Source organism: Stegodyphus dumicola, chromosome X2, assembly GCF_044657685.1.
Source record: "Stegodyphus dumicola isolate Sdum_Otavi_A_Nest chromosome X2, ASM4465768v1".
NCBI lineage: Eukaryota > Metazoa > Arthropoda > Arachnida > Araneae > Eresidae > Stegodyphus > Stegodyphus dumicola.
This window is the reverse complement of record NC_140781.1, coordinates 14667534-14681681: the sequence shown is the minus strand read 5'-3', so window position 1 is coordinate 14681681 and position 14148 is coordinate 14667534. Positions and strand designations below refer to the sequence as shown.

General features: G+C 35.7%; 1 protein-coding gene across 7 annotated transcripts in view; it reads left to right on the top strand.

The window, feature by feature from the left end:
* Positions 1 to 14148, top strand: part of LOC118186067 (plexin-A2-like) — a 1141010-nt gene that overhangs the window by 1122503 nt on the left and 4359 nt on the right. For all 7 annotated transcript variants that reach the window (XM_085809149.1, XM_085809147.1, XM_085809148.1 and 4 more), the window contains one exon: positions 730 to 805. In XM_085809149.1, the coding sequence (XP_085665275.1) occupies positions 730 to 805 (76 nt within the window). The remainder of the gene's footprint in view (positions 1 to 729; positions 806 to 14148) is intronic.

Genomic DNA, 14148 nt, shown 5'->3' with positions numbered 1-14148 from the left:
GTAACCAATTTTTAATCGAATATTTTTTATGCATACATTTTTAATACAATTAGCCAACAGGTTGTGCAAATGGCAAAATATACTTTTTTTAATATTTTAGAAATTGAAAAATAATCATTGTTAAACGTAGTGTTGGTACTAAAGTTTTTCAGTTTTTGTTTAGATGGTATGCATTAGTCAAAATGTTGAGAACCACTAGTTTAGACCCCCCCTAGAAAATGTTTATAATTTGCCTAATTCTGAATTCACTTAAAAATGTTTAAAGTGCAACTGTAGGCTTTATAAACTTTTCTAACTGGTATAATTTAATTAAAACCACTACTGAACATTTAAATTATTCTAAGAAACTAGAAACTGTTCATAACTCATTTAAAAAAATGCAAAGTATAATTGAAAGGTAATGTTGTTAAAGTTTTGCTGTTTAATATTCGCATCAATACACCATTTCAGTCTCATGAAACTTTTTGTAAAGTTATTTTAAAACGGTGATTTTTAAAATTGTTTATTATTTTTGCTGTCTTTTTCTCATCCATTAAAAAAGTTAGAAAATATTTCTTATTATACTCAAATGTATATTTTGTTACGCACTGATATTAAAATTTTGTTAGAATTATTTATGCAAATAGTGTTAACAACCTTGTAAAATAAAATACTTGAAATAACGTCATCTTAAAATAAATTATTACAAATGTGCTTTTTATTTGCAACCATGTAATTAATTTTTACTAGGTATTATCAAGATATACAGCTGATGCCAGCAATAAGTGATCAGGACATGAATGCCATGCTCGCGGAAGAATCCAGGGTATTTAGATTACTGATGATTAATTTTTTTTTTTTTTGCTTGTGTTTTTCATAATTTTAAACTTAAAAAATAGTCTTTTCTATATTATTGTAAACAGCATAAAAATAATCAGGAAAAAATTGGTGTACTAATTAGTTAGATTTGGGTGACCTATATTATTCTATGTAAAGCTGAACCATGAACAAATCAAGTTTGAGCTGCATGACACCATTTTTAAGCAGACATTTTGCAGTAAATCAGACTTTATGTCATAGATCTCTACAATTATATGTAGATATAAGTTTAGTTTATTATTTGCTACTGCAAAATGTGTAAAGTTTCATTACAAAAGCTTTTTGTTTATGTTTAATGTTAATATGCATAATAGTAGTATGCTTAGCATTGAGAATACATAAATCCAAAAGTTTAAATTCACCGTCTGTCTAATAGGGAAATGTCATGAGCCACTTAAGACATTAAGTTCTTTTTTTAAATCTGTAAAATTTTTCGTAGTGCCACGTTTAAGTGGATTGACAGAAAATCAAACTTATCCTTCCAAAGGTAACTAAGGAATGTGTTTTCTGTGTAAATAAGCTGCTACAAAGTACACTGGTGTGCAAAAATTAAGGATGAGACGGTTTTTTCAATATAACTTTGTACAAAAGCTTTCCAAATCAACACATTTAATACCGTAAGATCCCCAATACGTAAGGACATGCGTAATGTAGGCAACACTTACTAAAAGAGAAATCAGAGGGATAAAAAGAAGCTTTATTGAAAAAGTAGCATGCAGCGCAATGCGACTGAAGGCCAAAACATCCCTGTGATGGGTGTCCAGCAAGAAACATCCGGTCTTTAATAGGGGATATGATCTCTCTTAACTGCTAGGCAGGTTTCACAGTGTCTGCCCATGCTGAGAATGAGGGTGTCACTGAGTTGTTGAGGTATTGCTGCCCATTCGTCTTGCAGCTCCAATCAAAGCTCCGGAATCATTACTGGTGGAAATGTACGAGCTGCCAAGCGTCTGCCTAGAAAATAGCCTGCCTAGACATGCTCGATGGGATTGAGATCCGGAGATCGTGCCGGCCAATCCATACGTTCAATATCCTCACTCTCTAAGAGCTGTTTGGCAGCTACTGTGTGATGATATGGTGCATTGTCGTCCATGAAAAGGAACTGCGAACCCATAGCGCCTCTAAAAAGACGCACATATGGAAGAAGAATCTCGTTACAATAACGGGTCCCATTGACTGAACCTGTGTCGAAGATGTGAAGGTCTGTACGACTACCAAGCATGATGCCTCCCCAAACGAGAACACCGCCACCTCCATACCTGTCCCTTTCAATGATGTTCGAGCGATGATTGCGGCTTCCCCACTCTCTCCAGATGAGTATGCGATGAGAATCGCTACTCAGACTGAATCTGCTCTCATCTGTAAAGAGTACTCGTCCCCATTCATTGTCTCTCCAATTCTAGTGTTCCCGGCACCACAGAGAACGCCTTCTCCGATGGGCAGGCATTAGAGGTACACACCGTACAGGGCGTCGTGCAAACAGACCACCACCGTGCAGTCTTCTGGCCACGGCAAAACGAGATATCGGTCGTTCAGTCGCCTGTGTCGTGTGTCTAGCGATTTCTCCCGCTGTCTGCCGCCTGTTTCTTCTGGCCTGTAAGGCAATATAACGGTCATCTGCGGGTGTGGTTCCTCATGGACGACCACTACTAAACTCCCGGATAGCTGTTCCTGTAGTTTGAAATTGTCTCCAAAGTCGTGAAACGATGCTGTGACCAATTATGAACTCTGCAGCCACACTTGTCACACTGCGGCCTTCCTCCAACTTCCCAATGATTCGACCTCGGGTAAAAGCATCCAGATGTCGTCTAACAGATTGATTATTCGCCATTTCTTGCTGAGGCAGCAACTCGGTGTGATTTTAACTGCTATACGGCGTGCAATCTCTTTGCCGGAAATACTGATCTTACACCGACAACATGCTTTATACTACTCAGACACTCCCCCATTACGTCTACCTGCATATCTGCGCATGTGCTACTGTACATCACCGTACTTAATCTCCTGATTGGTCTTTCTGTTTGCTCTGCCTCTTCGTTCAGCTGATATGCTAATTTTTCAACTTCGTCCTTAATTTTTGCACACCAGTGTATTTGCACTTTCAAAGGATTACTTTGGTGACAGTTCCTTTTTCATAAGTATATAGCATTCTAAAGCAAAATTTGTGCTAATTGTTCGAGATTTGCAAGAATTAACCGTTCTCCTTTCTCCGAATAAACTTAAAATAAAATAACTTTACATATAAAATTCTACAGTGTCATATTTATTTTCAAAATCCATAGAACTACGAGAAACTACAACAAAGATCAGATGGTTGCCACTCTTACAGTGATAAACTATGGAAAGAAAAATAACAACTGAGGCTGGGTTCTAACAATACTCCCACCTTTTGATTGATGACATATACTTAATCAATCAAAACAAAACATAATAAAAAAATAATGTCCATACAAATATTAAGGCTAAATAGTAAACAAAAGAAAAAAAATTAAGTTTTTAAATTTCTACTCTAAAATAACTCAAGTAGCATTCAGGTTAGAAATCTAGATGGAATTTTAATTTGTCATCCACTTCTAGTCACGACAGTCTTAATGTCCTTTCATAAATCTGCAGCTGAATTATTCTTTGGTAATTTTGAGATTAAACTGTCTTCACCCTACGTCTCAGTTTCATTTGCCTCATCTGACTCCAAAGATGAAGGTATTTCGAGAGGGAATATTCTCTGGATTGGTCGAACTAATTCTCCAGACATGGTTTTGACACGAACTACTGGTATGTTGCCATCTTTTGTGGGATATAGTTCAATTACTTTTGCTAGAGGCCACAACACCTTGCGTTTGTCATCACATTCGATAAGAACTATATCCCCGATTTTTATCTGTTGAGAAATCGGCACTATAGATGGACGTTGCACTAGCAGGCTGAGATATTCATTTCTAAATCTCTTTCTCAAGAGCTCTCGTAAATTCTGTAAATGTCTCAGTCTCTTGTTGAAATCAACTTTATCAAGATGATCCAAGTCAGGAACTCCAAAGACTGGAATTTCACCTAAAAACAAGGATGGTGTCAAAGGGATGAGATCATCAGAGTCCTCTGGCACATAAGTGAGTGGTCTGGCATTCACAGTTGCTTTGCAGTCGCACAGCACACTCATCAATTCTTCATAATTCAGACATGACTGGCCTAGGACTCGATGCAAAAGCTTCTTAATCATTTGAACAAGTCGTTCCCAAAAGACACCCCACCATGGTGCTGCGGGTGGACTGAACTTCCAGTCGATCTTGTTTGTGGCGGCTTCTATCTCAATGGTATTCCAATTAATCGATCTCGAGAGATTATTGGATCCCACAAAATTGCTTCCCTTATCGCTATAAATTAGCGATGGCCTCCCTCTACAAGCAATAAATCTTCTAAGACCAAGTAAAAATCCTTGAGTTGAAGGGGACAAAATCAGTTCCAAATGGACCGCCCTGAAAACAGCACATGTGAAAAGTAAAATCCAAGCTTTTCTTTTATCCTTCAAAATTAATGGGCCAGCTAAATCAATGCCGAAAATCTCGAAAACACGAGCCTCTCTAACTGTTTTCTGGTAGAGTAGCAGGCACAGTCTGTAGTCGTTTACCTCCATGTCTCCTGCACCTGACACATGCATATAAAGCTTTTCGAATCGTAGCTCTACTTTTCAGGATCCAAAACGTCTCTCTAAGTGTTGACATCAGTATGTGAATTCCTGCATGAGAAATAGAGAGATGTTTATCAACTTCTCCACAATCTTATGATTCTTCGGAAGTAACATCGGATAAATAAAATTTTCATGTTCTTTCCTTTCAGTCAACCTAGACCTGACACATAAAATGCCTTCGTCATCTTTGAACACACTTATTGACTTCAGCTTCTTAATATCATCAGATGAAAAAGAATCGTTGAATAATCTTCACGATAGATTTCTCAGCCCTTATCAATTCATAAACTTTTAACTCTCCTGATTCTCTTTCCTCTTTCGGGTATTTCCTATGAATCTGTGTATCCACCCAATCATTCTAAGTATTTTCTTATACTTTGAAAAATAGCCCAAGAATTGTGAAGACATATTGCTAACATTGCTTAACGAAACTATAACTGCTTTACGTTTTTCAGTATTAACCTCTTCTTTATTATCGATTGGGATAGAACGAGACCATTCTTCTTCCGGCAGTGCCAACCAAGGTGGGCCCTCCTACCATCTTGATTCAATGAGTTTCTTCACAGAGCATCCTCTTGATGGCATATCGTCTGGGTTTTCCGCACCTGGTACGTAATGCCAATTTTCACGATCCGATAGTATTCTAATTTCTGAAACTCCGTTATTCATAAAAGTGCTCCAAACTTCTACGTTCTTTATCCAGAACAGTGCTGTTGATGAATTGGTCCAGTAATATTCCTTTGAAATTTCAACCTTAATGTTCTTCTTGACAAATGATGCTAATCGCACCCCAATAAGACAAGCAAGCAATTCAAGTTGTGGTATACTTATTTTTTTCAAGGGAGCCACTCGTACTTTGGCTTGCACTAGCGTCACTTTCACTTCTTTATTTTGACTTCTCAAATATACTGAACTTGCATAAGATCCCTGTGAAGCATTGGCAAATGTATGCAAACTAAAAGATTGTCCTTCTGTCAATGAAAGTAGTCTGGGAATCTTCACAGAGGATAACAAGGGCAATTCTTTGACCCACTTCAAGAATTTTCTTTTAATATCTTCAGGTAGCTCTGCATCCCAGCTCAATTTAGTTTCCCATCTCTTTTGCAAGTATAACTTTGGAAGGAGTGTAAAAGGGCATGTGAAATCTATTGGGTCAAAAACTCTCTGTACAATCGATAGAACGTTTCGTCTTGTCACTGAGAGATCAATCAAGTTGATATTAGGGATGTCACAAAACAAAGAATCTTCATATTTATCCCACAGAAGACCAAGTACTTTCAATGATTCGCTCATTGTAGATTTTCCACTGATCAGTTCTGTTTGCTCCCACCCTCTTAAGTCAAAGATAGCACTTGCCATTAACTGAGTTGATTTTGCAATAAAGTATTCTGCTTCTTCGTTCGAATTCACCGAAGTGACACAGTTGTCAACATAGAAGGAATTTTTCAATTTTGTAGCCACTTCCTTCAAAGAAGATTCACATTGGTCTAAATGAGAGTTGATCACTGCTCCTAAAAGAAACGGACTGCATTTTAGTCCGAAGACTACTCTGCAATGGCGAAATTTTCTTATTTCCTTTTGTTCCGAATTTTTCCGCCGTAGGAATCTTAGGAAATCACGATCAGATCTTTGAACAGATTTTTGAAGAAAAGCTCTTTTAATATCCGAGATAATCTCTATTTTTCCTTGCCTAAATTCAAGAAGCAATCTAGGTATTAATTCAATTAAATTTTGATCTTTTGCTAAACAGTCATTAAGTGACAGGAAATCATTTTGCTTGCATGAAGCGTCAAATGCAAGCCTTACTATTGTTGTACAGTTATCTTTGAAGTCCGGTCTGTGGGAAAGATAATGATTGTTAACTCATTCCTCTTCTTCTGTTACTTCAGATTCGAGCCATTTTTCGAACACTGCATTGTATGTTTCAAATTTATCTTTCAACATGAGCTTCTTTGTTGTGGAAATCAATCGCTTTTCAGCAGCTTCTCTGTTACTTGGTAAAGCTTCTTTATCGTTGATCCAAAGTAAACTGACTTCATAGCAATCATCCACCCTCTTCAGAATCTTGTAAAAGTGATCCCACACTGCTTCTTCTAACTCTGAGTCAGTTTTACTTTCTTTGGCATCTGTAGTTCCCAGTGCTTCTAGCTTCCACAAGTTTTCTATGTCACTGCTGTGAGTCAACATCGACGTTATGGTTGAAGACATGGACAAGGAGTTTCTTTCTGAAACGTTATCTTTTATCTTTCCCATGATTGTCCATCCCAGTAGTGATTCCACAGCAGTCAGCACATTTTCTAATTTCTGAATTCTCCGGGTTAACAGAACACCTGCGACGTCAGCTCCAATAAGAACTTCTATTTTCAAATCCTTTTTTCCTACATCAGATGCATGGATATTCTTCTGTCTTAGTTCTTCTATCCATGGTCCAGGCTGTAAACTGACTACTGGTCCACAAATCTTCGACTGTTCCAACAAGATTAGTCGTCTAGAAAAATCACCTCTTAGGCTTCTAACGTTCACATCATAGTGTTTGTGAATTTCTCTCTTTGTTGTTACTCCTCCAAAAAGTGCATGGATTAAAGATTCAGATCCTAATATGTGGCACCCTATGTCTACAGCAGTCTCCTTTAATATGTATGAACGTTGCGATCCTGTATTGATAAGTGCTCTTACTGTCTTTTGCTTTTTGTTTGCGTCTATATTAATTAATAGTGTTTGAAGAAACACTTCATCTAGGAAATTAGTGCTCGCAAGTGATACGTTTTGTGTTTCCTCTTCTTTATTCTTTTCAATAGCATTGCTCTTTTGATTGGTGGGCGAATCAGGACGCATGACACCCCAATGTCTTTTCGAGCATATCATACATCGTACATTTGTTTAACATTGCTTGGCCCTGTGTCCAATTTTGAGGCAGAAGAAGCAACCCTTCTTTTTCTTAATTTCATCATTCTTTTGACTCAGAGGCATCTTCTGAGCAACAAAACAGTCTCGACTTTCATGAAATTTTTCACAAAATATGCAAGAATTCTTCTCACTATAATTGGTTGCTTTATTATGGCCTGAGAATAAATCAGGCACCTTTTATCTCTTCTACTTTCTCTCTTGGCACCCGAATCAATTAATTTAAATCCAGCTTTTGCCAAACAAATTCTCTGCTCTCCTTCCACTTCATTCTTTAAAAACAATAATTGTTTCAATTTATCAGAGTGAGAATTTTCTGCTGTAATTATTGATGCATAATTTCTAAGCCAAACTCATAAAATTTCCTCGGGAATGCAAGATTCCACAAGCGGAAACAGCATTGCAGCATATTTATCGCTTGTCATTCCTATTGACTCCAGTGAACGTAAAGACGACTCTAACTTGTCATACAATTCTGATATACTGCATTTTCCCTTTTGATCAGTGACATTTTTAATAATCAAACCTAACAATTCCCGAATATAGAATTCTACCAACAATTCTTCCCTGCCGAACCTATTTTTTAAGCTTTCTATAACTTTTTCATAATTTTCGGCAGTTGCAGAGAAACTGTTTACAATATCCCGTGGTCTCGTACCAGGTACGGTCGCTTGAACGAGATAATGCCTGTTATCCGTGTTTTGAATTTCTTTATCTTCATGTATTCGCCGAAATTGCCCCCAAAACGGTGAAAGAAAAACCAAAAACCCAAATCCACCTGGCCGGCCTTAAGGTTAAAAAGGGAAAATGGCAAGTCTAATAACAAACGAGGACATCCAGCGGCCCAGCCGAATCCCAACAAAACACAAAGTAAAATTAAAGGTCTAATAAGACAAGAAAAAACTAAATAAACTAAATAAACCACCGGAAAACCAAAACCCGAGAACCGAGTAACAAAAAAGGGTTAGTATAACAAAAACATAAGAAACCAAACAAACTTCTGGTCAATGGTTGCAAGCTGTCATATCATAACCATAGAAACACACATACAAACTAAAAAAACTAAAATAATTTTAAATTGGTTAAAAAATCATAAAGCAAATAACACATGACATAAAACACATTTACACACATATAAACTCTGTTGCACCATCTTTATTATTTCCTTCTCCTTTCTTGCATTTAGCTTTTACATCTTCAGGCCGTAATGCCAATAATTTCCTTATTACTGTTTATACTGGTCAAAACGTCTCTTGAAAAATTCTCAAATTTTCCATAATTTCTAAATAGTTCTTCAAATCCGTTATATTTATATTTCCTTCTCACCTCCCCCATTAAAATACAGGTCTCGACAAAGTGATGTGCATCACCATAAGTATTGCAAATTAAACATTTTTCATTCTCCTGGAGTTGGAATCTATTTAAATAAGCCAAGAATCTTCCGTGTTCAGTTAAAATTTGATTACAGTCAATATGATGATAAATTTTCATACCATTTTTAATTTTTATTTCTTTTATATAACCAGTATTTCTTTCTGAAGTATCCCAGCTTTCTTTCCATTCTTTAATGACAATATTTTTTAGAACAGTACAGGATTTTCTCCTAGAGGGTTGCAAGTAATTTCCCTTCCGTTTCCACCCCCAGGGCAGCCTCTTTTGCAAGGACGTCTGCTCTCTCGGTGCCGATATTTCCAGAGTGGGCCTTAATCCAATGAAAATAGATGATATGTTTATTCTTCAATTGAAAATATAAATTTTTGATTTCATCAACCAATTTATTCCTATTATGAGGGCTGGAGAGTGCCGACAGTACAGACAAAGCATCCGAGTAAATATTAATAAAGTACCTCACTGTTAACTTTTCCACCCCTTTCAGAGCATTTTTTAAAGCAAAGAGTTCAGACTGATAAACTGAATTCAATTTATCAAGTTTACTTTTATTTGAATCTATTTCTATACCGTGGAAGTAAACAACAAATGCACTGCCGACACACCCATCAATGCCAGATCCGTCTGTGAAGATATCAATTATCATATTTTGATCATATCTCTACACTCTGAATAAACTGGGATGTGTTTCCTGTGGATGTATCAAATCAAAAGCGTCGGCTCCAACATCGTAAAGAACATCTTTAATTTTATACTGCAACAAAAATGTATTGTATTCGTATTTATAATGCAACGAGGGAGGCAGAATACCTGCCAGAATACATACAACCTCCGTCGAGACTGTTCGAAATGCTCTTAATGGTAACCAATCTTTAATTTCACCACCGATTTGTTTTTAACTCAATTTTAGGTAATTTCAGTTTCCGTTTGTTCGAATTCGGCAGAACACTGCCTATGGATAGTGTCATTTGGCGATTGAAGAATAATTCCGTTTCTACTCGTATTAAATCTTTTTTTTTTTTTTTTTTTTTTTTTGTGTGTGTGTATTCTTCAATTTTCGCCCATTCACTTTCAAACTTATCATTTGAAGAAAATTCCGAATTTAATATTTGAGTATCAAATGCATTAAGTTCAACAGATAAACGTTCTAAAGTAACAAGTTTCGTTTTTACAGATTTTGCATCAGGAATTTCCTTTTCTAATTCTTGCAAAATTGCATTACTTGTTCTCGTAAAAGACGCTCTGACAGGTTTTCGTTTCTCAATTAACGATTCCATTTCAATAAAAATAAATTCAATAAAGTAAAATAGAATTAAATTCGATAAAACTAACAAAATTACCTTGACTTGTTTTACCGATCACTTCCGTCGTCTCCAAAATTGTTCGAGATTTGCAAGAACTAACCGTTCTCCTTTCTCCTAATAAACTTTAAAAAAAATAACTTTACATATGAAATTCTACAGCGTCATATTTATTTTCAAAATCCATAGAACTACAAGAAACTACAACAAAGATCAGATGGTTGCCACTCTTACAGTGATAAACTATGAAAAGAAAAATAACAACTGAGGCTGGTGGTCCGGCGAATTCGAAATGGACTGGAACTCTCAATTAAACTAATTAACAAACTACTCTGTAACATCTCTTTATCTTTGTTATACTAATTTTTGAGAGACGCTCAGGCTCCCACAATCACTCTCTGCTTCACCATTGAAGCCAACTCTCAAGTAATTAACATTCTTTTTGTAAACAGTAATGATGGCAGCGCCATCTGGCTTCAGAGGGACTTAACACTCCCCCGGATTGAAATTACAAAATTTCAAGAAATTATACAAACAAAGTTAATATAATTATAAACAATATAATATACTGTTACTATAACTACAGCTATTACAATACTATAACAAAACAATACATATGCAAAAAAATCATTTCAGTTTTCTATCGGAAGAACGGCAATCTTTGTTATCGCTCTTTTCAATTCTCCTGATTTTGTTTTGATTTTAACCGTTCTTACTTTATTGTCAGATCCATGATAGACTTAATAACCCGACATAATATCCATTTGCAAATTGGCAGATAATCCTCCTTGACGAGTACCATTGTACCAACAAAAATATTGTCCTTCTCTATCATCCACTTGTTTCTCTGCTGCAGAGTTCCTAAATAGTCATTTGACCATTTCTTCCAAATAATCTGAACTACTTTCGTTGTTCTCTGCCACTGGCTTAACCGATTTTCATTTATGTCTATCATCATTGGCTCCGGAATCGCTTGTATTGATCTCCCTATTAAGAAATGACCTGGGGTCAAAACATCATAACAATCAAAATCATTGGAAATAGGTGTAAGAGGTCTCGAATTTAGTATTCCCTCTACTTGCACAATTATAGTTTCAAACTCCTCATATGTAAAACGCAAATTTCTTATCGTTCTCTTTAAGTGGTACTTTACGGATTTTACACCGGCTTCCCATAGCCCTCCGACATGAGGGGACTTGGGAGGTATAAAATTCCAGTCTATTCTTTCGGACGTGAAATGTGAGGCCAAAGTTTTATCAGGAAAATTAATTACATTGTAAAATTTCTTCAACAGAGAATTTGCTCCTACAAAATTAGGGGCATTATCAGTGAATATTTTCGCACATTTGCCCCGTCTGGCCACGAAACACTTAATAGTGGCAATTAAAGCACTAGAAGTTAAATCTGACAAAGGCTCAAGATGAATAGCTCGTGTTACAAAACATATGCATACACAAATGTAAATTTTATTTAGCACGCCCTTTCTCTGATGCTTGTAAGTCACATAAAAGGGACCGCATAGATCCAAACCTGAAACACTAAATGGGGGTGATCTATTAACTCTCTTGTATGGTAAATTGCCCATAATCTGTGAAAACAAAATCAGTTTGCATTTAAAGCATGTAACACAAAAATGTACTGTTTTTCGCGCCAAGTCTCTACCACCTAATGGCCAAAATTTTAAACGTACTGCATTCAATAATCCTTGGGGGCCAACATGTAATAATCTTCTGTGCACGCTAGAAAAATAAATCTTACTCAGCTTAGAATATTTTGGTAGGATTGCAGGATATTTCTGAGAAAATGGTAAAGAAGCTTTTTCAAGACGGCCACCAACACGAATTATTCCTTTACGATCAACAAAGGGATGTAAATTTTTTAAGTTACCTGTTATGTCCTTTTTACAAAATAGAACCCTCTGCTCATGTTTAATGAGCATTTCCTCAGCTATTCTTACCTCACCTAGTTGAAGAGGGCCTACCTTTCTTGATCCACCTTTCCTGCAGTTACAAATAAACCTAAAAATATAAGAAAGAACATTAATCATTCTATAATAATTGTTACTAATATGTAAAAAATTCTGCACAAGTCCACCACTTAGAATTAATTGTTCACTAGAGAAGAGGCACTAACTCCACGCGTTAGAAGATTGGCTGGATTGTCCTTGGTTGAACAATAAAACCATGAATCTGGATTAGTCAACTTCTGAATCTCTTCAACGTGATTTTAAATGAAAGACTTCCATCTTCTGCTTGATCCTTTGACTCAATACAGTGTAACTTTAGAATCACTCCAAAAAAAGATATCGGATGAACCTTTACGATCTAAACCTTTTTTAACTTCCGTTCCCAATCTTGCAGCAATCAGTGCACCCAGCTGATTTTTGAAATTTAGGGCATTTAAATAATTTATGTTCCACATTACACAGTTTACAAATTAAAGCAAGTTTCTCAGTCACACATGAAACCATTGAAGAAACCTTTGATTGACTTACTGAAAGTTTTGATTTAGACATAACTGGAATTCTAGAAGCGTTTAATGTCCTCGTGTGATCCTTTAGAAATTCTAATAATTCTGTAATGTTCGGTATTTTTTCTTTCTTTAAATTCCTTTCCCACCATAACTTAGTATTCTGATCAAGTTTCTGGCTAAGAATAAAGGCAAATATAGCGGATGAAACCCCATCTAACTTTTGTTCTAAACATTCTAACGATCTTACAACTTCACTTGTAACATCAATTAAATTTAGAATCGCAGAAGCTAACTCTTTTTGAATAACGGGAATACTCATAAATCTTTTAAGATGAGCATACACTTGTTCTCTAGGATTCGAGTATCTTTCTTCAAGGAGAGACCACGCTAACTTATAATTATTATCTGTTATAGCTATCGTTTGGATAATTCTGAAGGCATCTCCTTTAAGTGCTGATTTCAAATATTGCAATTTTACAGCATCTGATAAATTTGGGTTTTTATCAATACTCGCTTTAAAAATATCCTTAAAGGAAAGCCAAGAATGCATTTCTCCTCAAAATGTCAGTAACGAAATCTTAGGTAAACGCACAACAGTATTTTCAGAAATTACTGCATTTTCTACTTCATTTTCTTTAACAACGTTCGACAATCTATTATTTATTTCAAATTCTATATCAATAATACTACTATTGATTTCATCTTGCTAGTTGAAGATTTTTTCTATATTTTCTTCACTACTTAAATTGATAATAGAATCAAAAACATTATCGAATTCATTTTGCAGATTGTTAAATTTAGTTTTTAACAATTCTAAATCACTAACACTTAAATCTGGCTCACAAAGTTTCTTTTGCAACTTCGATAAGATAGTTTTTTGAGTTCTCGTTATAATGAGAACAACTTTCAGTTTCGTAGCCATTTTCGCTACACTTATCAATAACAAATTATCACACAAACTTAATTCAGAATTTACTAAATGCAACAGTTAATAATGAATAGAGTGTCAAGGGTTTTTTACTTACCCCTTTCTTTCAGCAACTGGCTATAATCCACAAACACAAATTCCATTGAAACAAAATGGCAAACTCACTGTTTTACACTAGATTATGTACTTAGCCGATATCGCTGCGGCTCTACTGGACCACTCAAATGGTCCGGCGAATTCTAAATGGACTGTAACTCTCAATTAAACTAATTAACAAACTACTCTGTAACATCTCTTTATCTTTATTATATTAATTTTTGAGAGACGCTCAGGCTCCCACAATCATTTTCTGCTTCGCCATTGAAGCCAACTCTGAAGTAATTAACATTCTTTTTGTAAACAGTAATGATGGCAGCGCCATCTGGCTTCAGAGGGTCTTAACAGCTGGGTTCTAACAATAATCGGTAACATTTCTGTTGATGAATGTTTTTAATAGGATTTTGGGGAATCAATAGTTATACTTGGTAGTACAGAAAGTCAGTGTCTCTAAATCTCCTGTTGTTCAAGGTCAGCTGTATATTACTTCTGTAATTATAAACATAATACAAATTTTA